At 48.5% G+C, this 21,144-nt stretch overlaps 2 protein-coding genes across 4 annotated transcripts in view; one reads left to right on the top strand and one right to left on the bottom strand.

The window, feature by feature from the left end:
* TTLL5 (tubulin tyrosine ligase like 5) overlaps positions 1–12,711 on the top strand; it is a 152,193-nt gene extending 139,482 nt beyond the window's left edge. For 2 of the 3 annotated variants that reach the window (XR_007631431.1, XR_007631433.1), the window contains one exon: positions 147–10,973. The gene's annotated coding sequence lies outside the window, so the exon portion shown is untranslated. Of the gene's footprint in view, positions 1–146; positions 10,974–10,996 lie in introns of those variants that run through there. The other variant, XR_007631432.1, reaches the window with a different exon arrangement.
* TGFB3 (transforming growth factor beta 3) lies at positions 10,073–20,352 on the bottom strand. The gene is made up of 5 exons (XM_050335286.1): positions 19,777–20,352; positions 14,195–14,358; positions 12,705–12,834; positions 11,051–11,158; positions 10,073–10,248 (listed from the first exon to the last, which is right to left on the bottom strand). The coding sequence occupies exons 1-5, from the start codon at positions 20,258–20,260 to the stop codon at positions 10,073–10,075; spliced, it is 1,062 nt and encodes a 353-aa protein (XP_050191243.1). The 5' UTR covers positions 20,261–20,352.
* Positions 20,353–21,144: the final 792 nt, after the last annotated feature.

Here is a 21,144-nt window from a genome sequence, read left to right as displayed (position 1 = left end):
CTTGGCTGAAGGCAGGTGAAATGGATAAAAATTAGGACAATATAAAATGTGTTAGCACATTGTAACTGTTGCCACACCATACTTCCCTGAGATTTTATTGCCATCTCCTTTGTTTTCTCTTTGTTGTTCTGTTCATTTGTTTCTAGTTCTTCAGATCAGCATGATAGAGCACTTAGCATGGTGGTGTCCAAATGAGATCTTCAGATCCTGAACCATACTTAAGAAATTTCTGTAGCAAGTCTCCAGATGTCAAATTGTGTCATGCAAGGCAGCTTGTTGCAAGCTGGGTGTCTTCCAAAGACTCTTGTGAGTCAGATTTGTCTGCTACTGCTTTCCTCCACAAGTGGAGTTTCTTACAAATCCTTGAAAACAATGGATATCTCCGAAGCATCTAGCCTACCTGCAAGAGGCCTTCAGCACTTCAAAAGACCAATTTTTTGTTTGAAGAAAGGACCAGAACATGGTTACCAAGACATTCCCCAGTCATTACACCATGTGCATTGCACAAATCCTGTAAGATTTGCCCCTGGCTGAACAGCAAATCTTTGTTTTGTCTGCTTCCTGAAGAGGATAATAACTTCAGAAGAAAAAAGAAATCCTTCCTGAAAAATGGCAGGAAGTCTCTGGTTTGACATCACCCAGCTGGCTTCTTTCATCAAATGGTGTACGTGCACTGACCATGGTATATTATTACAATGCCTCATGCTGATTTCTGTATCTGATGAATGAGTATCTAAACAGGTAGTGAGAAATGGCTGACTGTTGGCAGACCAGACAAAGGTCTGCCAAAAACCTTTGCTTTCTGCAGCAGGCCCAATACCTACTTGTTAATTATTTCTTGCATTGGTCTCTATGGTCAGCAATGAGGTATCATCTTCCTTTTTTTCCCTCACAGCTGAAGGATGGGATGCCATCCAGAAGACCTTGACAAGCTTGAAAAGTGGGCCCATGGGAATCTCAAGAGTCTTAACAAGACCCAAGTATAAGGTGCTGCACCTGGGTCAGGGCAACCCCTGGTATCAGTACAGGCTGGGGGGTAAATAGATTGAGAGTGGCCCTGCTGAGAAGGACTTGGGGATGCTGGTGGGTAAGAGGCTGGACATGACCCAGCAATGTGCACTTGCAGCCGTGAAAGCCAAAGATATCCCGAGCTGCATCAAAAAAAGTGTGGACAGCAGGTCTGGGGAGGTGATTCTGCCCCTCTACTCCATTCTGTGCTGTGTCCAGCTCTGTGGTCCTGAGCACAAGAAGGGTATCAAGCTGTTGGAGTGAGTCCAGAGGAATGCCAGCAAGGTGATTAGAGGGATGGAGCACCTTACCTATGAGGAAAGGCTGAGAGAATTGGGTTTGTCAGCCTGGAAAAGAGACAGCTTAGGAATGACCTAACTGCAGCCTTCCAGTACCTGAAGGAAGCCTACAAGAAAGACAGACAGGGACCTTTTACAAGAGTATGTCACAAAAGTGACAGGATAAAAGGGAATGGATTTAAATTAAAAGAGAGTAAGTTTAGATTAGTTATTAGGAAAACATTCTTTACTGTGAGGGTGGTGAGGCACTGGAACAGGTTGCCCAGAGAAGTTGTGGATGCCCTGTCCCTGGAGGCGTTCAAGGCCAGGCTGGATAGAGCTCTGAGGAACCTGGTCTAGTGACTCCTGCCATGGCAGGGGAGTTGGAACTGGATGATCTTTAAGGTCCCTTCCAACCCAAACAATTCTGTGATTCTATGATCCTGCCTAGTCAACTAAGTGGAATGAGAGACAAAGAATATCACCCTGCACAAAGACCACTACGCCTCTGAAAGGGGGAGAAATCAGTCTTTGTCTTCAGAAGGTACCACTTGAAGATTGGTATTCCTGGGTAATAGTTCAACAATACCAGCATAAACCATAAGGGACAGACTTTCTGCCTGAAAGCTGTTCACTAAGTATGCAGGATGTGGGAAACTAATTATGTTATGGGGTTTTTTTTGCCACAAACCACAGCTGTAAATAAACTTATTCTGTACTAGCTAGAAAGGTCCTTATCCCTAAGTGTATTTTTCTTCAAATCATACTGGGCCCACTATGGGGCCCACACTCTCCAACAAATGCTTGATTGAATGTCTTCAGACCATCATCTTTGCATCTTCCCAAAGCAACCTAGCCCTAGATAAGGGTGTTCTAAAAGCAGACGAATAACTGAGGTCTGTAATCTTGGAAATTGTTTTTTCCTGGAAATACACTGTGACATCTGTGACACACTGTGAAGCAGTGCTGTACCACATTCTTTCTGAAATTATGGGCATTAGTGGCATCTCAAATGCATTACTATCGTTTAGGTAATGGCAACCATTAATTAGCAATCTTCATTTGCTGTATTTCTTGTTGCTGTACCAGAATTCATTTCTAAGACAGTCTATTTTCCAGTGAGTAAACTGTCTCATCTCTTCTACATTGACTTGTTGCATGACAATGGATCTTGCGTTTGTACAGGGCATCTGAAGCCTCTCTTCAAAAAAGGACAAGAGACACTGAACTTAGTTGCTTCCATCTTAGTTGTTTCCATCTCTCACTTCTGGAATTGCATCAAAACTGAACCAGAGTTTAAATGACTTCCTGTATACAAAAGAAAACATTGGTAAAGCAGAGATCTGAAAGTCCAGGTGTTCTTTTGCTAAACATAATAATTTTATATAGCTTTTAACCATATATAACTTTTTTCTAGTGGTTCTGAATGTAAAAGTAAAAATTTAATAGATGTTATCTTTAAAGAATTAGAAGGCATATTTTCCTCCTTGTGCTATATCAAAATTGCTGCTGTTACTTTAAACCACAATTCAAGTTTATAGTCAACCCATAAAACCACAAATTAGTCTAGTTTTGCAAGTGCGTAGATAGAGCGCTGCTGTCTCTGTATGTATTGAAAACTTTATCCTCTTGGTTGATTTCATTGTCTTTCAATCACCTATTAGAGAAGACAAGCCAGTACTATAGATATGATGTTCTGTATGCCATTAAAAACACTTGGAGTGGACAAGAAGCCTTTTCTGCACAATGGAGCTGGCCTTAGAGCTGCACCCTGGTCACGCTGTGATACTGAACCTGCCCTGCGTTGGATCTGAGACCATACTGAAGATGTCTGCCTCCTGACACACTGCAGTGGATCCTCTTCTGTCGTGGGATGGCTGTAGTGATTTCATTTGCTCAGTAGTCTTGAGCCAGAAGACCTGTATATGCTCTGATGAGGACACTCTAGTCACAGGTAAGGAAACCTTCAGAGCAACGCTGAAAGGTAAGGATGCGTGAATGGAGAAAATGAAAATTTGGCAGCTACAATAGAGGGATGTGAGACAGGACTAAGCAGAACAGAGCTATGTTATTGCCAGAGTAGTGGACAAGTATATTTGTCCTCTGTATCTTATATTACTTTTGGGCACAGTCCATCTTTTTGACTGAGTGTATTGATGTATGTTGGTTATGGAAAGCAGCATATCTCAGTTCACACAGTGGCAACAGGGATGTGCTTTATGTAAATGCAGTGAGATAGCTAGAGATCATCCAACCCAAAGACCAGGGACACATTTAGTGTGCAAAGACTGTTCTTTGCTGAAGTGTAAGTGTATCTTCCTGTACTCACTGAAACAGTGATCCTCTCTGAGGTCTACAATACACTACAGCCTGAAAAGCAAGGTATAAGCCTTTTACATGCTATAATAGTTTGCCACAGAGAAACAGGGACTACACAGATGGTGGTTTGATCATCTGTGCAGGATCTGCCTTATGGCACTACAGAATAGGTTTTTTTCACTCTTTCTGACCATTGATCTTTGTTAAAGAGACAAAGTGTGCTGGGCTTGTTTTCATCGGCTTTTGTTTGTTTCTGCAAACAAAAAGGGAACTGTTGAGAGCTGTATTCAGTGTTGGCAATGAAGATCCCACTTTTTCTTTCCCATTGTCTTCTTCAATTTGCTAGCTAGTAACAGCATATAGAAAATTGCCCTCTGCCTTCTCACACAATTGTCCTGAAACATTTTGGTATGCCTGCACCCAGAAGAGTATTCAATCAGTTACTAAACGCCATGTAGCTAGTACAGTTTGTTGCTGAATTATAGCTAGAACACCCCTAGAAATGCTATTTTAATTTTAAGAAAATTATTTTGGAGCCTGTCTTACAAATCTAATTCTCAAATGTTGCTAGGGAAACAGAAGGCTGGACAGAGAAGCAGTAACTGAAACGTGTCTGATTTCAAAGATTACTGTAGCCATGAGTGTACTTGTGTCCACACCGGTTGGACACACCAACACTCTTCTCCCCAATTGCCATTTTGCCTCTTGTCAAGAGGCAAAAGGCTTGATTCTTCTGCCACCCCTTCCTGCCACTGAGGAACAGCAGTGAACAAAGGCCAGAAAGACAAACCCACCCCAAGGGGCTGACAGGCTTAATCCGTGGGTGATTCCAATGTGTTCCAAGTGCCATGTAGGACTTTCAGCTGTGCAAGTGTTCTAGCTCAACCCTTTGCGGCTCCCCCTCCCCATTTGTTTGGGGTTTTTTCCCCCACTTTACTATCAAGGAAGCCCTTCAAGGGGATGGGGAGCAGAGCCAGCCCAGGGTTCAGGAGGAACAATGACCAAAATGCAGCTTGTAAACCAAAACCTCCCTAGGGGCTGCTACTAAAAGGAGATCAGAGAGAATTCCTATGCCAATAGGCATCTGGATTTTCTCCACCCCCATTGCAGCCACTAAATTTCTGGCCTATCAGCATGGCAGTGTAGTTGTAATATATTTATTTGATCCCTCCTAAGCAGGTGGCAGGGAAGCATGGGCATGAGGGCTGTATAGGGCACAGCCAATACCTGCTGCAGGACTGATCAGAGCCGCACCTTTCATCATCACACCAGTGACGCGGGTCAGGGAGCCTCAGAGAGATGAAAGGGATGAAGCCAAGTGTTGGGGAGCGCCTCTGTCAGAGCATGTGTGCCCCAGCCAGAACATCACATGGGTTGGCAGGCTCCCTCCACTGACCCACCCTTGCTAACCTCTAGCCAGCGGGTGATAGTGCAGGAAGGGTTGTTTACAGTTTAAGACGTTTGAGTTTACATGTTATGGCAGCCTCACATGCGGTATTAGGAAGCAGCCACTATTGTGAAGGGCTTGATGGAAGAGCTGAATTTATGAGCTGACCCTGGAGAGCCCTGGCCACAAGCGATTAACCAGCTAGGTGTCATTTTACACTCAGTTGCTGGGGACCAGGAATTGGGAGGGGACAGGGAGGAACCTCTGTGGTCTCTAGAATATGACTGTGTAGTTGTAGTTTGGGGAATCAGAGACAGCCTCTGAGTCTCATGTGGCATGCAAGCACCAGAGATTTTTACCTCTGGGAGTATCTATGGCTGAAAAAGCCCATTTAAAAGAGTACACTGATTTCCTGCCTGGGCAACATGTGTCATCTTTTTTATGAGCATCTGGAATGTTCATGGTACATGAGGAGGAAGGGTGTGTATGTACAGGTCTATACTGGCAGACCATATATATTCAAATGGACATAGGACATTTGTCAGCTGCACCACCCTGGGTATTTAAACAGTATTGTTGGAAGTGTTTTACATTTGAAGGGAGTTTTATATGAATCTATCAAAAGCAGATGCCAGAGGTAATATACATGTCTGAAGGACTAGGGTGAGACAGGGCACATATACACCAGGCACAGTTTGAGGGTAACAAGGAATTTCCATACTGGGATTCTCCTGCCAACCTAAATTCTATCTGTGCCTTTGAAGAGACATTTTGGAAAGGGCAAAAACTTTTGACTGAGTATGTCACAGTGGTAGCACTTTAAAAATGGCAAATCATCTAACTCTCCAACAAACAACTTGCTTGTGGAAAAAATTAGCATCTCCCCCCAAAATATTTATTTTTTGCAAAGTTTTTGAGATTACTATTTTTTAAGTCTTGGCAGGTGAAACCTGGGTCCTGTTCAGGTCATCATGCAGAACAGGTGCAGAACACCCCAAAGCACCTCACAAACCACAACAGACAAGAGGTCCTCAGGGTATGTCAGATCACAAATGAATGGGCCCAATATTCAGGTACCCACAGGTATTGCTCCTGCCTGACCCGAAACCATCTCTTAGAAACTCCAGGAAGGTGAAAGAGCTGAATGGAGACACCAGTCCCTCTGAAAATGGACTCAGCACCCTCTTTCCTTGTATTTGCCCACCCTCAGTAGGCTGGCTGGGAGCCTTGCAGTTTGCATTTGGAAACCAATAGGCAGGATCTGTCAACTGAACTTAAGAGGTCTGGCAGGCATGGTTTCAGTTGCAAGATTCTTGGATCACAGCTCTGAGGAACAAAAGTCTTAAGTGTATCTCTTGAGCGTTTCTTCTCTCAGCAGCTTTCCATCTTGGTGCATTTGCCTTCTCTAAAGAAACTTGCAAGGTTTCCTCCAACAGGGAAAACCTTTAGTACTTCAGGCCAGCAGGGAGGGCTGAGGTCTTAAGACAGCTAAAGCTAGAATAGAAAACATCTCCCCATTTCCATTCCCCCTTGCACCTGCTTTTTCATTCTCTTGTTTTCCCAGCTCAACCACCCAGCATTCAAATACACAGCAGTTCCTTCACCTTATCCTTCACTTCCGCACCAACTGTCCAGCCATTTTGGAGAGCGTGGCCTTTGTGTCACCAAAGTAACTCCTAGAAGGAACGCTGCACTGCCAAGACAACCAAGAAGTGTTCCAGAAGAGATCCCCAAGGGCTGCCAGACTTTACAAGCCACAGGATTTGGCACTTGGCCCTCAGCATGCATAGTCTCTGACCCCCAGTTCTCTTTGTGTTAGCCTGGGAGCAGGAGAGTGGGTGCTGACAGTTTTTCTCTTGGCTTTGGGTTGGCCAGGGGGCCTTTTCAGCTGCACTTGCAGGATTTCACCACCATGTTGGAGAGCTGCTCCACTTTGGGGGTCCTCCCAACATAGTACAAGATAGTGAGCGGCTCCAGGTCCTGGGGCACACAGCAGGGTGAAGCAGATGCCTCAGGGTTCAGCGTGTTGTATAAACCCAGCACCTGCAGAAACAAAGTAAATGTGGTGACAAAGTCAGGAATATGTTTAAGTTAGTTGAGGACAGGACGGGGCTGCAAAGTCAATAGGCCTCCAGGGGTTTGGACTATGCTCATCAGAGGGTATTTCCCTGAATTGAGGAATACTCCCCCATCACTTCTTGATCATGGTCTGCTTCTAAAGGGTCTCACCTGCCCTGGCCTGACTTTTACAACTTTGTTTATTAACTGTAACAGCCTTGCTCTCTGTGACTGATGCCTAAGGGTTGAAGGAGTATAAGTAGTTGTCTCCTTTCATCTCTAATTTGGTACAGCAGAATGTCACAATTTTTGCTTTTAACAAGGCTGGGTGTAACCAGCCTGGGGCCACGTTTTCTTGGATTCTATAAAGAAACCAGAAGAAAGAGTGTCAGTGCTGCTTATTTCAACCAGCATCTCCAGATAGCACTGGATGGATGCCAGTCCTCTCAAGTATCCACAATTCCCTCCCAGCTTTGAACTGTCTGATGCCTTCCCCCTCCACTCCATCCTCCAAGTCATTACACTGTAATGCTGGAGCCAGGAGAGTGTCCTGTGGGACCCCACTGGATTCTTCCTCCCAGCTGGCCCCAGCCCACAGATGACTGTACACTGCAGCCATGTAACCACTACAGAGCAGTTGCCATGTTTCTTGCCAGAGGTGACCATTTCTCTGCAGTAAGCAGCAGTAAGCAGCTTCTTGAGTTGTGGGGCCAAAACATGATCTCACCTGCTCTACTGTGGTCTCTTTAGTGCTTATCTGGTATAAACGACAGGGTCTGGCACATTGTATTTTAACTACTTTACAGTCTTTGGGGATGGGAAATGCTAAGGATACATCCTGTTCTATCATCCAGATCCATGTAATCACAGTTGTGGTAAAAACTCTCTGGGATAATAAGCAAAGTACCCCTGGCTATACCACATGCTCTGGGGTTACTCTACTCAACAGCGGGTTAAACAGACTGGTGAGAAGTCTTCTTTTCATCATGTTCTTCCTAGCTGGTGCTGGCAAGCTGTCAGCCACTATATTGTTCTAAAGGTTTCTATAATCACTTCACTGACCTTAATGCTTGATTGTTTCCTTTCTTGCTCAAGAACAGAACATTAGGAACCATCCTAAAATCTACTTTCTCTCACACTGATTCTGGCCGGTTATCTACTAGAGAGCTTCTCAGGACAACCAGATGGTAAAGCTACATGCCCATTACCCTTTCAAAGCTGTTCATTCCCTTGCTTTTTCTTGTGCTTAATGCCCAGCATCTGTTCACTCCTTCTTTCCCACAGATCAGCTGTTCCCACTGATATTAGTCCTTGAGCTTCAGTGAACCTTACTGCTGTGCAGACTCTCAAGCTGTCAAGAACATGTTAGCATCTCTTCTGCAATATCATCTTTACCTAGTCATCCATTCTTCAGCTGAATCTGCTTTTTCCAATAACTCTTTTAGTGAAATCTGAAGGTAAGCTGCTAGTGAGCTGTTGTATTATCTGGATGGCTGCCTTTTCTCTTCTGCAGGCAGCAGCACAGGATTTTCCTCTGGCTTTTCCTGCTTCAGCAGTGGACTGTCTGATCCTTAGTCTGTCTTCTTCTCTTGATACTTTTCCAATGCCTGTGCTTTTCTGTTGCTTTTATTTTCTTCCACTCTAGCCAGGCTCAGATTGTATTCTTCCCAAAGACTGACCAGTCTACTCATGTTAAAGAGAGATTGTGTGTAAGTTACCTAAAGACATTGCTTTCTGACAGTTTTTTCTCACAAATCTCACTGCTTAGTAGGTTCTTCCCTGCTGTAGGTCAGGTATAAATCCTACTGGAAAGGACACCTGTGCAGAAAGGAAATCTTACTGAATGGTTGTGTTCACGTCTAGACAGGGACATGGATTTCCCTTCACTTTCGGGCTACAGCTGCCCCTGTGATAGTAGATGGTAGGCCTGTGCCACTGCACAACAGTTTTGCATTATAGCCTCACACAGAGCATAGAGAAATCCTCTATTCAGTGCAAACTGCAGGAAAAAATTAGGCAGAATTGATGTTTGATGTGAACAGTTCAGTTAATACTGTGGCCACTGCCACATAAGTACCCTAAAACCATCAGTCCTGCTGTTTCACATCTTATCCAAGAGATAAAAAACAGCATCCTTCTCCTCAACATTTGCCTGAAAGCTCGTACTCAGTATTGACTCCAAAGGAAGCACATTCTCCCTCCTGAACCACCTAGGCTTTTTTCTGCAGTTTCCTTGGAATGGTTTTTACAAATATTGATCTGAACTGCTTTTGCTGCTTTGAAGAGACTAGATAATTGAACAGACATAGGGAGGAAGGGGGAAACACAGCCATAAGCCTTGACAGGATAATATACAGGATGTACCGTGCTGTGAGTGGTGTCTGCGCTGCGGAGGTACGGACAAGGGCCCGAACAAAAGTTAGCAAAGTAGCCCTTAGGCTCATGGACCCACTTCCAGCCAAGGTCCTGTCGGAAGTCAATGTACAGAGGGCGCACGCAGCAGTTCTCCTCCAGGTTCCTGAAACACAGTATTGGAACACAATGAATGCAAATGGGGGCCTTATATGCGACTGCAAGATGCAGCTTCCCAAGCAGAAGGACAAGTACCCAGTGGGACATGGTGTTTGCGTGCGCCAAGTGCGGAGGAGTGGCACAGGCAAGTGGTAGTGGGGCAGCTCAGCAGCCTGGCACAGCTTGTGCCTGCTTGCCCACCACCCCAGGGAGGCAGCACCCAGCTGCTCTAGCAACTAGTAGGGCGCTACTACAGATCCCTGCCCACACAGGGCTCCAGGAAGGTGCTTGCAAGTCTCTTTGATCCAGAAGCACATTGCAACTCTGCTGAACTGGCCAGCATCCCTTTCTTGGACACCACGGGAATAGCTGGCTGAGATGTGCTCCTTATGTGGCCCTTCTGGCACCATGGTGACACACAACCCCCTTGGGAGAGCTCTGCCTTTCCTGGAGGCATGGAGTCTCACCAGGCTTACCCACCTCAGGCACAGGATCCAGGCATGATTCTCACTTACCGGAAACAGTAGTTGGTATCTAGGGCCCGTTTCTTTCTCTGGCCTCCCAACACTGGGCTCTCCAGTCGATGTGGGGGTAACATCATCAAGATGAGGTGGGGATTATGCAAGTCCTTCTGCTTCTTCAGGCGGCCCAAGTCCCCACGGCCATAGTCATCCTCACTGTCAATGCCTTCAGAGAAAAAGAGGATCCACAAAAAAGAAATCAGCATGGAAGTGGAGGATGCAACAAGACTTTTCAATGCTTTTAACACTCTCTTGAACCAGATGAAAGGGATTCAGGCACCATGTCCACTTACTCTGGGACTTCTTCCCTCACAGGGAACCCTTTTATTTCTGGTGCATCTGACTGCTGCAGGCCTGAAGTAGAGGCTTACAGGCCACCTGTTTTACCATTTGCAAACTGCTGGTGGGGCCATTAATCCGTCCCACTCACTCCTGGCTTTGGTCCCAGGACAGGCAGAAAGATGAATGGTTTAAAGAAGATGTCAGATAATTGGCACTCGGCAGAACAGCCTCAGAAATTAAGCCTGTGGGGGCCAGTGGCTGCTGCCCAGGGCTGCAAGCCAGGAGGTTCCTAGTTCTTAGGCCAGCCAAGCCACTGACTCTCTGAGCCACCTCACACAGGATGCCTAACTTCCGTGTGTTTCAGTCACCCTAACTGGAAAGCAGAGCCTCTGTGGAAACCTGAGAAGGAACCAAGCTGAACTTCCCAGAGAGACACTGAAATACAAAATTATTCCTTTCTGCAGACACTCGAGCAAGCCCACTCAACCTGCTTTTACTTTCTTCCTTTTGTAACCTATGTATATAGTGGATATGCCCATATAATGAACATGCAAACCCGATGTGTATGCTTTAAGACGTTAGAAAATGTAAAATGCTCAAATATGCAAAGCAAGACCTCTTTTTTTCTTCAGATGCTCCAGGCTTTCCCTTCCCCAACAGCCTCCCTTGACCCAGCTCTTTATCACCTTTGAACTTGATCTCCAGGACCTCATGCAAACTCTCCAAGATGTCCCCGTTGGGCTGAAAAGTATGGCAAGGACAGTGTATGCTAATTTCCAGGCCAAGGTTGGACTCTGCAAAAAAGATGACTTTGTGAGAAACAGTCTTTCGCAGCTGCAACAGCTCCTGGCACAAGGAAGTTTCACGGAGGACATGTACTGTGCTAATTCCTAGACAGTGGGCTGGTTTCAAAGTCAGGGATGTTATCAGAGTTGAGGTTGCTGCTTTGGAAAGGAGAATAAGGAAGCAAAATCCTCCAATTTCATCTGTGCCAAAAGCCTTGTTCTTGCTAAAGGGAACTTTCTGGGCAGGTAAGAAGAGTGCTCCTGGTTACATTTTTTTTAGGCTACTCAGCATAAATTTTGACTTTGTGAGCTTCAAGGAGCTCCACTGGAAAAAAATATTTTGAATAGCTGGCTTGTGGTTGTCTGTTAGATCAGTTTTGCCATCCTCAGTACCTCTCTATTATCTGGCTTCTGGCTAGTGTCTGAAGGAGAGATCTGAAAATAAGCAAGTTGGATATGGACAAGTAATTTCATTGGAAGCATTTTTCTCAGCAGCTGCAACCTCCTGTTTTGTTGAACTGCTAGCGGTCTAAGTCACATAGACTTTCCAGAGGCAAGTTGATTTTCATAATAACTTCCTGGACCAGTCATGCTGTGTGGGCCTGACTAAAGGAACATAAGATTCTTATGAAAGCTCCTTTTTTATGCTGTGCCATGAATTAAAACATCTGGCTCCCCGGGGCATTGACAAGGTGCCTAGCACCTTTTTTCCTCAGCACTATATATACTCTCTGATGTCTTGTCAGCTAGTGTGCCTGCCCAGAGCTCACTGCAGTTCCAGCCCTGAACTCCAGCCATCAGGACACAACTTAAGACTGCTTGAAAGAGGAGGAGCCTGCAAGCCCACAGCTTACCCTTCCAGGGAGCAGCTGCTTGCCAGTACCTACATTCCAGTCTTCAGTGGCACCTAGCTTCTATCTGTGAGGCCAGTCCAGCTGTGAGTCATGATGCCTTATGCTCCGGCTGTGAATGGGGTCAGTGTTCTTGCTAGGAGCTGCCCCATAACTATCTGTTGGGCTGCCCAGTGGTGGCAGAGGTACGTTCTCTGCAGTGGTAAAGCCTCCATGTGTCTATGTATATCAGCTTCTGGTATTTCCTCACCTTTATACCTGACAAGCTGTAAACAGCTAAATAAGCCAGGATCCTTGCTGCTTTTCCCCCTACTATATTTGCTCTAATCCACATGAAAATTAAAGCAGAGCATTCCTTATTTTCTAAGTATTGCAGATTATAGTCTAGACAAGCAGAGGCGTCCCCTCTGAGCTTAGAATTGAACCAAAAGAAGTTTCAGCATCTCTCAGTAAAAAGAGTTTCCTCCTCCAGTTCTGACTCAGCCCACAGAGCTACAAAGCGGGGCCTCCAGGGCAGAGCTGGGAATCTAGCAAACGTCACAGATTGAGGAAGCTCTCTGGAGGAAGGCTTGTTCTCAGACTGAAAGAAGCTTTCCTCAATGTGAACCAAGCTCCTGCAACAAGGGGAGCAGAGAGATACTCCTGTCAACATGGATCCGTATTTCTATGGATGCCTTGGCACCCGGTCCAGCTAAGACCCCTACCTCTGTGCAGAAGCCACTCACGCACAGTCTCGGTGACATCAAAGGACAGCCACTCAGGGGAGCCCCGTGTCTGCACATTCCTGCCACTGAGGTACCGCTGCTTCGCTATGTGCTCATCCGGACGAAGGATCTGTGTCAGGAGGAGTGGTAGAAAAAATCAGCCAGTGCCATGCGTAAGAAAGGGATAGTCTTCAGATTTTTATCTTCCACTTGCTAAAATCTAATTCAGAAGGTTGGTCCTGGCAAGTGAGACACCAGGAATACCCAGGCACAGGTAAGAAGTACAAGCTTCAAATCAACCTGAAGTCCAGAGAACTACACAACCCTGATTTCTGTGTCTTAAGCAGCCTATCTCGATTCAGCATTGTTTTGGGGCACACATCCAGAGGCAGAAGCACAAAGCAATTGATCTAAGGGATGGGTTTGTTTCAGTATACACCTGTGGGATGTGGATCTGGAAGTCAGAGTAGAACCACCAATGGACAATAGAGCATCTGGCCACAGATCCCTTGCCCAGGAAGCCTATTTACTGACTCCTCACTGTGGTGTTTTCAGGTTTTCTTCACTCTTCAACTTCTATCAAAGCACACCAGGGTTGATCAGGTTTGGAGACCTCTCTCTCTATTCTGACATCTCTTCCCATTTCCAGACAACCACAACCTGTTCTGTGGGACACCAGGTTGACTCCACAGAGCACTGAACCTACACAGAAGCTCTGAGATCGCCTCCTTGTCAGTTGTGTCATCTAGTGGAGAATTGCTCTGATCTTTGAAGCTTCCAGGAAGTTCTCAAAACCAACCACACACAGGGCCATTTTAGAGGCACTCTTACAGCAAAGTGGATGGACATGAGCCTGTGGGAATGTGCTGCCTGGATGCTAAACTGTACCAGTAGTTGGGTGGTCCACTCTGGCCTAAGACTACTTCCAAGCCTGAACCAGACCTTAATCTGCCAGAGGAGTCCATAAATTCAAAGCAAGCTCCAGATAAGTACCTGGATTAACAGTAACCTGAATTGTGTCCCTGAGGAGCTGCTGCTGAAGGAAACATTGAAAGCAAGCACTACTTTTCTAGTAAGTCGGAGACAAGACAGAGAGCTCCACCCGTTGGATTAGTACCAATTGTACTGTGTGAGCCAAAGGAACAAAACTGCCAAGGGACCAATGCATGCAGATGTGACAGAAGGGTCAGGGCTGCTCCAGGCATGAGGAGCTCCCCTTCCAAACCCCTTCTCAGTGCAGCAAAGAGCTGTGGTGGGCCCCATGCCAGGATGCCCAACGCAGACAGCCAATATGAGTGGGAAAAGGACAGCATCACACTGTAAAAAGGAAGAAAGGTGACTATCACTACATATGCTGGAAGAAGCCTGGGTTACAGCATTCAATTTCTTCTCCCTCTCTTCTGTGGCTCTGCACATATCAACTGAGGCAACCATTAAGAAGCCAAGCTACACTGGGCTCAGGCACTGGGGAAGGTAATAACAACACCTACCTGGAAAAGCTCGATGCGTTGCTCACTGCGTTTAGAGCTTGGGTTGGGCACACGCAGCACACGAAACTCAGCCCGGAATAAGTTGGTGCTGTTCTTCTCTGCTGAAGACACATTAAAGCGGAACACATTGGAGGTGACACCTTTTGGACAAATGCCCAGCTCATCTAGGAGAAAGAAATAGAGAGAGACTGAGAACCAGAGCTCTGAGGGGCAGGATCTCAAATAAATATTAAGAAAGAGCTTTCCAGTAGAGACCTCTCATTGAAACATCTTGCCACCTGTGAAGCATGGCTATCTAGATGAACATAACACAGGATGAATTCACGCACATTTCCTCTACATTGCAACATTTTGCAAATATACCCACTACTGCAACTGTTATTTTAATGCCACAAGACAGAGAATCAGTAGAGATTGACCACAGTATGTTTATTATTGTCTCTTAACTACTCATCAAATGGGTTGCTAATGCTCATGAGTCAGCTGCATCTAAAATGACAACCCCAGCCCAGACAATGGGGTAACCTCACCTGCAGTTAGTGGGGCCTATTCCCAATAAAATGAGGATGGTGTGATTCTGCTCATGATGGAGACATGAAGCCACATAGGAGGTGATCCCATTGCTGTTGAATCCTAATCTTAACAAACCTTGACACTGTCTCCTAGAATGGAAGCCAGCCAATGTCCACAAAGCATGAGGCACAGAAGACTCTTTAGGAGCGCAACTATCCAATGTGTACTTAAAGAACTGGGTTTTAAGATCAGCTCTTAGTCATGACCTGGAGAATGAATTAATGAATAGTGCTAGGCCCATAGACATCAGACACATGAGCAGTAAGTAACACAGCAATTCTCTGCCTTCATGCGTGCCTGCTAAACACAAAAACCCATTTTGCATATGCTCCAAAAAAAGAGTAGGTAAAAGCTATGAGGTCAAGAGTCCTCAAGAGAAAATAAGGCTCTTCAGTGGGACCATTCTGGTCTCGTGGACATCTTTGTTGTTGCTGTTGTTCCTTTCCTACTGACCTGGTTAGCCTTCAAGGCTCTAGCATCACGAAGGCTTCCTGCAGACAAGAAAGACAGAGCAGCTCCTGCTCTACGCCCACATGCAGGTTTGTTTGCAGCCCTACAGAGCCTCTCATATGACCTCTGACTGATGTCCAGTGCAACACAGGGCTCTCTGTATCAGCTGATGTTTGTTTCTAAACAAACAAAACCAGACAGATAAACTATCACCTGTTCCCAGACATGGTTCCAGCCTCTGACAAACAGATGAGAAGCCCTAGCTGGAGTAACCTTCAAATTACATTCCTGGAGTTCTGCAGGCCCCTCTTTTCACACCACCATCATCCGCCCTGAGAAACAGCTTCTGAAGATGGGCTAGTGTAAAACAGCAACAGAGCGTACGGGTTCACCTCCCATGCCAAATTCTGATTTGAGCAACACAGATGCACTTCCAGAAACACATCAATGGAGGTGAAGATTTTCCTCTTGTGCTACACTCAGATTCAGCACACCTGCCAGTTTTCAAGGATGTGTTCTTAGGGTGCTGAAATTTTACTCAATAAGCCAATGACCACATGCTCACACTGGGCTTTAACTGGAGGAGGTTGTCATCAGTGCTACTGAATAGAACAGCTTTCCCATATGGGAAAGTCTATGGCTGTTATTGAAGAGATGGCTGTTCACTAATCCCAGGAGACCAAACCCCACTGCAGCCACGAGCTGGTGTACTCAGCCCAACATCCCTGCAGTGCAGAGTATGCCAAGCCACACATAGCCACCCGCTGTGGGGACTCCACCCATGACCAGTTCTAGGTTTGATGCCACAGAAAAGCCCAGCAGAAAACCCAAGCTCTCATTAAACCCAAGATCTCATTAAATGCCAAAGACATCTTCCTAGCTGAAGTCTAACACCGATAACTATTCTGTGTCTTAGACCTAGGCAGATACTGTGTTTTAATACTTCTTGAAGCTGTCTTGCACTCCTGGCCCTATTAACGGTCTTGTTAGCAACATGCCCTTCCATTTCAGACTGGCCTGTCCATAAGGGGCGTCTCAAAAATCATCAGAAACGCCTTTCTATATCAGACCAGTGGTCAGTCAAGCTCAGTATGTTTCCAACAGTAGTGATTTATCTGACAGTCTATTTAGAGACTGCAAATCTGGTCCTACAGCACAGTGCAGATGAGAGACAAATAATTTACAGTGTATCATCTCCTTAAGACTTTTTGCTATATTAGGCAGCCGTGGTGGCAAGACATTACTATATCTACTGTATTTCGCCTACTGTCCCCACATTACTTTCTACCTACTTACTCCACTTTTAGAGTGCTGGTCTTGGGAGACCTTCCCAGTGAAAACAGTAACAGCTCTCTTGCCCTCCCTATGAAGCTTCATGTTCTCTCTGTACCCTGGGAACAAGCCCTCAGTGATGTGGAGATGGACCTGTGACCTGTGTTTCACTCTGAACCACTGTGACGCTGGAACCTGCTTCTCATAGCAGGGTGTTCAGGATAAAGGTCTCATTCCCAAGAAACTGACAACTTTGAGGCAGTTTTTTTTGCACGAGGTCACAGGCAAAGGCAGCAAGGGGATTTTTCAGGGAACTTGGTCCAGTCCCAGCTGAGGTGTGTTAATCACACCGGAATCCAGACATGTTCACCTACCAGCACAGAACAAAGCCTGAAGGCGGTATTTCTGCAAGCTCTTCCACTCCATAACACTCAGTAGCAGTAACCAAGCCTGGAGACAGTGAATCTGTGACACCTTGTGCAGCCATGCCATGCTATGTCTGATATGACAGGATGCATCCTCACAATGAGACCCTGCTATTACTGTGTAGCCCAGAGCTGTTCACTGCACAAATGATGAGACCAGTAGCCTCTTAGTGTGGATAATGTGATACAGGAAGCAGGTTCTTTTGCAAGCTTCCATCTTCCTATCACTGCTGTCGACAAGGTGCAGGTTCACCACGTGCTGCCGATCCAGCAGAAATGCCTGCTGCTTCTGGCAAGCCCCAGGAAGGCTGATGGCTGTGCAGTTTGAGTTTGATAAGAAGGCAGGTTGTCTGTGAGCAGGTATTGCCTTCCTCTGTATTACACCACTGAATCACCAAGGTGTTTCCTGCCAAAGCTGCATAACTTTGGAGGAAAAAAACTGATCCATCTGGAACTCTGCAGGTGGCAGGTTTGGAGGGAAGAGATGCTTGGCCCCAGTGACCCATGACTTTAATTGCCTTGTGTTTCAAGCTGCCTTGGAAAATGGCATGTGTTTTTCCTCAGGAAGGTAAGCAAAAAGCCATTTGCAGGACTGTTGCAGATGCTCTCCAAGCTTGAATATAACCAAGTCAATGGTTAAGGGAGTCTGATCCCTATAAGTTTTAGGAGATCCCTAAAGTGAATGGCTAATCAAAAGGGAGTTATTCTCTGAAAGAAAGTCCCTTATAATTCAGGCAATGTGCCTGAGAGGCACAGGAGGAAGACTATTCCATGAGTCATCAAACAGCTCAGAGAAGGGATGGGGAACCTGGTCCTGAATATCTGTCCTTCCTAGAAGGATATACTTCCTCATTTTGCTCCTCAGCTCTTCTCACTTTGGAGCCTTCAGACTTTGAGAAATACGGGTTCTTTGAGCCAATGAGCCGCTTGACTAATAATCTGGAGCTAGAACAGTTCGTGTGAGTGTGCACGCATTTCAGACTTGTCTGTATCATCCTTGCAGTTCCTTCAATGGAGCGGTCCTCCCCTCTCCCTCCCCCCCAGAGGAGACTGGCTTTGGCTCAGAGCATGCTCTGAGATCACTGCCTGGCACAGTGACAGAGTCATGGGAAAGTTGAACATCAGCCACTTCTGAAGACACAGGGCCAAATTCAGCCATGGTGTAAGCAATGAAACTCCCCAGGTTTCAAAAGGAACGCTTGACACCACGATATGTCTGGAGCTAGTCTCTCCTCGTGTGACCAAATTCTAAAGTTCTGAGTGGTGGCATCTACACTACCCACTCTCAGAAATTTAATCTCAGCACTACTTAGTCTTTTGAACTCACTGCTCCAGTGTCTTATGGGGACATGGGACAGAATCATTCATTTACATAGGAATTTTCCCCAGCCCACAGTCCCTGCTCACCGTTCCTTCTTCTGCATCACTTTTTCATTTCTATTTCCCCTCAATCTTATCTAAATTCACTCCTCTGACTTCATCTTCTGCTGTTTTGCTTTCAGTTTCCTTCCCCAAAACACAGGGGTGTGTAGCATGGCTGTACTATTTTGCAGACACTTGGGTTTCCCTATATGTTTAGAATTTCATAAATGACACTTCGGTAGGTAAAAAATGTTGAAATACAGGTAAGCTGCTATACCCTGTGCACTTTCTGTTCCTTGAGTCTTGGTGTCTCCTGAGCTACGAGCTAATCATATAACCACATGGAGTGCAGTCTGTTAGAGATTAAGTAAAATTTGTTGCATTACCACATTGTAGCTCTTATTCCAACTCATCATATGTCAAGATTAACATAAACCTGGCAGAGTAACTGCATTCTGAGACTGCCTACACCAAGTCACAGCTCCTCCCCAAAACTGCTGATGTTCAAATCGTGTCCCCAGGACTGCACTAAGTCACAGAACACCCTGGATGGTGGTATGACTGCATCTGCCAATCCCAAAGAATCCCAAGCACAGCCCAAAATGACTGCTTGTGCCTACATGTGCTCAGCATCTGCAGTCTGCTTTGGGTTCATGTCTGCTCAGTCTCTCTTTGCATCTGCTCAGCTTCTGCACCTGAATCTGTTTAGCGTCCACATCTGGGCCTGCTCATCATCTGCTCCGCACCTGCTCAACATCTGCCGTGTTTCCCCAATGCCTATGTCCTCCTGGGAGTCCCTTTCACATCACAGTCTGGTTTACACCTGCTCAGCACCCGGGTTCTCTACTCGCTCTCTGAACCCTCACACTAGCGGAATAATATCCTCGTCAGTGTCCTCCAAGCACAGTCTCTTCAAAGTGCCTCTCCACCTTCTCTACTGCCGGCGCGGGCGCTGCACGGACCGGACAGGTTGCCTGTCTCTCTGCGGCAGTCGCTGGAGCTTCAGCGAGGAGGAGTTCCTCTACCTGCTCGTCACCCAAACACCAGACCTGCGCCTCCTCCCAGCCCGGTGCGCAGCGTTCACCCCGACACCCGCGCTGCCTCCTCCCCTGCTGCCTTCCCACCTCACGGCTTCCCCTCCCGCCTTCTCCAGATTTCAGGGCACGGGTTCCGCTCGCCGCTGCCGGCCGGGGTACGGGCAGATGCTGATCCCGGCCCCCGCCACCCACCGCCGCCCGAGCCCCGCGCCGTCCTGCCGGTGGTCCGAGCGCCGCCGTCACACCGCGGCTTCCCCCCGGCCCCGGCCCCCGCACCCGAGCGCACGGTCAGGCAGAGACGCGCCCCCCGCCCGCCTCCGCTCTGCCGGGAAAGCGGCCCCTTCCACGGGGGCCCGGCGCCCCTCGGGCCCGGCCGGCCGCCCCTCCTCCGCGCCCGGTATCCCGGGCAGCCTGCCCCGCGGGCGCGGCACCCCGGCCGGCACGGGGGGAGCCCCGCACTTACTGTGCTCGGGGAGGCCCTGGATCATGTCAAATTTATGAATCTCTTTGGCATAGTATTCGGACTCGGTGTTGTCCTGAGAGCAGCTCTCCTCCTTCTCCTCCTCCATCTCCTCCAGCAGCTCCCGAGTGCTGTTATAGAGGGCCAGGATCTGGTAGGGCACATGGGCTGGCCCCACAGTCTCTGGAGGGCTGGTGAGCCGCAGTTTGCTCAGGATTTGCCCCCGGATGGCCTCCACCCTCTTCTTCTTGATGTGATCCAGGTCCAAGGTGGTGCAGGAGGACAGCGAGAGGCTCACGGTGGCGAAGCTCAGTAGGGAGAGCAGCACCAGAGCCCTTTGCACGTACATCTTCATGTGCGAGGCGGCGGCGGCCGGGACCCCCGGTAGAGACCCCCGGGCAGCGGCGAGAGAGCGCGGGTGACCGGGCGGTGTGCTGGCGGCAGCCTCCCCAAATCCCGCAGGCTGAGGCTTGGCGAGGAGGTGCATGAACTCACTGCGCCGTGCGCGACTCAGGACTTCCAGGAAGAGCTGGCAGCGCTCCGCAAGGAGAAGCGGCAGGCGCCGTGCCTCGCCGCGCCGCGCTCCTTCCCCATGCGCCGCCCCGCGCCCCGCGGAGCCGGGGGCGCCCCGCCGCGCCGCGCCGCCGCACGTGTCAGCGGCCCGCGCCGCCCCGCCGCCGCGGGGGGAGCGCCGCGCCCGCCCCTCTCGCTGCACCATTCATGCCCCCGCCGGGCCCCGCGCCCTACATCGCCCGCCGCCCGGCCCTCGCCGTCCGGGAGCGCGGCACCGCGGCCCCCCTCGCCCGGCCGGGAGCGCTGCTGCCGGGCCGTCCGCTGCGCCCGCGGGTTGCGCCGGCCGCCGTAAGCCGACCGCGCACCGCACCGGCCGGCCCGCGCACACTGCCGCTCCCCCGGCCCCGCCGCTGAAATTTTATACCTCCCTCCCATGACGTCCCCGGGACGGGGCTCGGGGCGGGGAAGCGAGCTCCAAGCCCGGCCTTCGCCCGCGCCGGCCCCTCGCTAATGGCTCCGGCAGCCGCGAGGCCCCCGCCGCCCCCTGGCCCCGCCGCCGCCCCTCGCGCCGCCGGGGCCGCCTGGCCCCGCGCGCCCGGGCCCTCCGCGCAGGCCGGCCCCGCGCGCCCTCCGACGTGGCCGCCGCACCGCACCGGCGGCGGCGCGCGGGCGCCCCCTACTGGGGGGCGCGGGCGGGTCCTTCGCGGTGGTCCGGGTGGCGCGGGAAGGCCCCTCCCTCTTCCAGCTGCGAAATCGCATTAAAAGCCGCTAAAAATACCCCGAATACTTTCCTGATGTGGTTTCTTTCCGGGGGAGGGAGGGAGGCGCCGGGCGGCGGGGCCCGGGCGCCGCGCTGCG

This window comes from Myiozetetes cayanensis, unplaced genomic scaffold (genome assembly GCF_022539395.1).
Source record: "Myiozetetes cayanensis isolate MyiCay16 unplaced genomic scaffold, myiCay2020 scf6-25, whole genome shotgun sequence".
NCBI classification, from domain to species: domain Eukaryota; kingdom Metazoa; phylum Chordata; class Aves; order Passeriformes; family Tyrannidae; genus Myiozetetes; species Myiozetetes cayanensis.
Note: the sequence above shows the minus strand (reverse complement) of the source record. Positions and strands in the feature narration are given on the sequence as shown.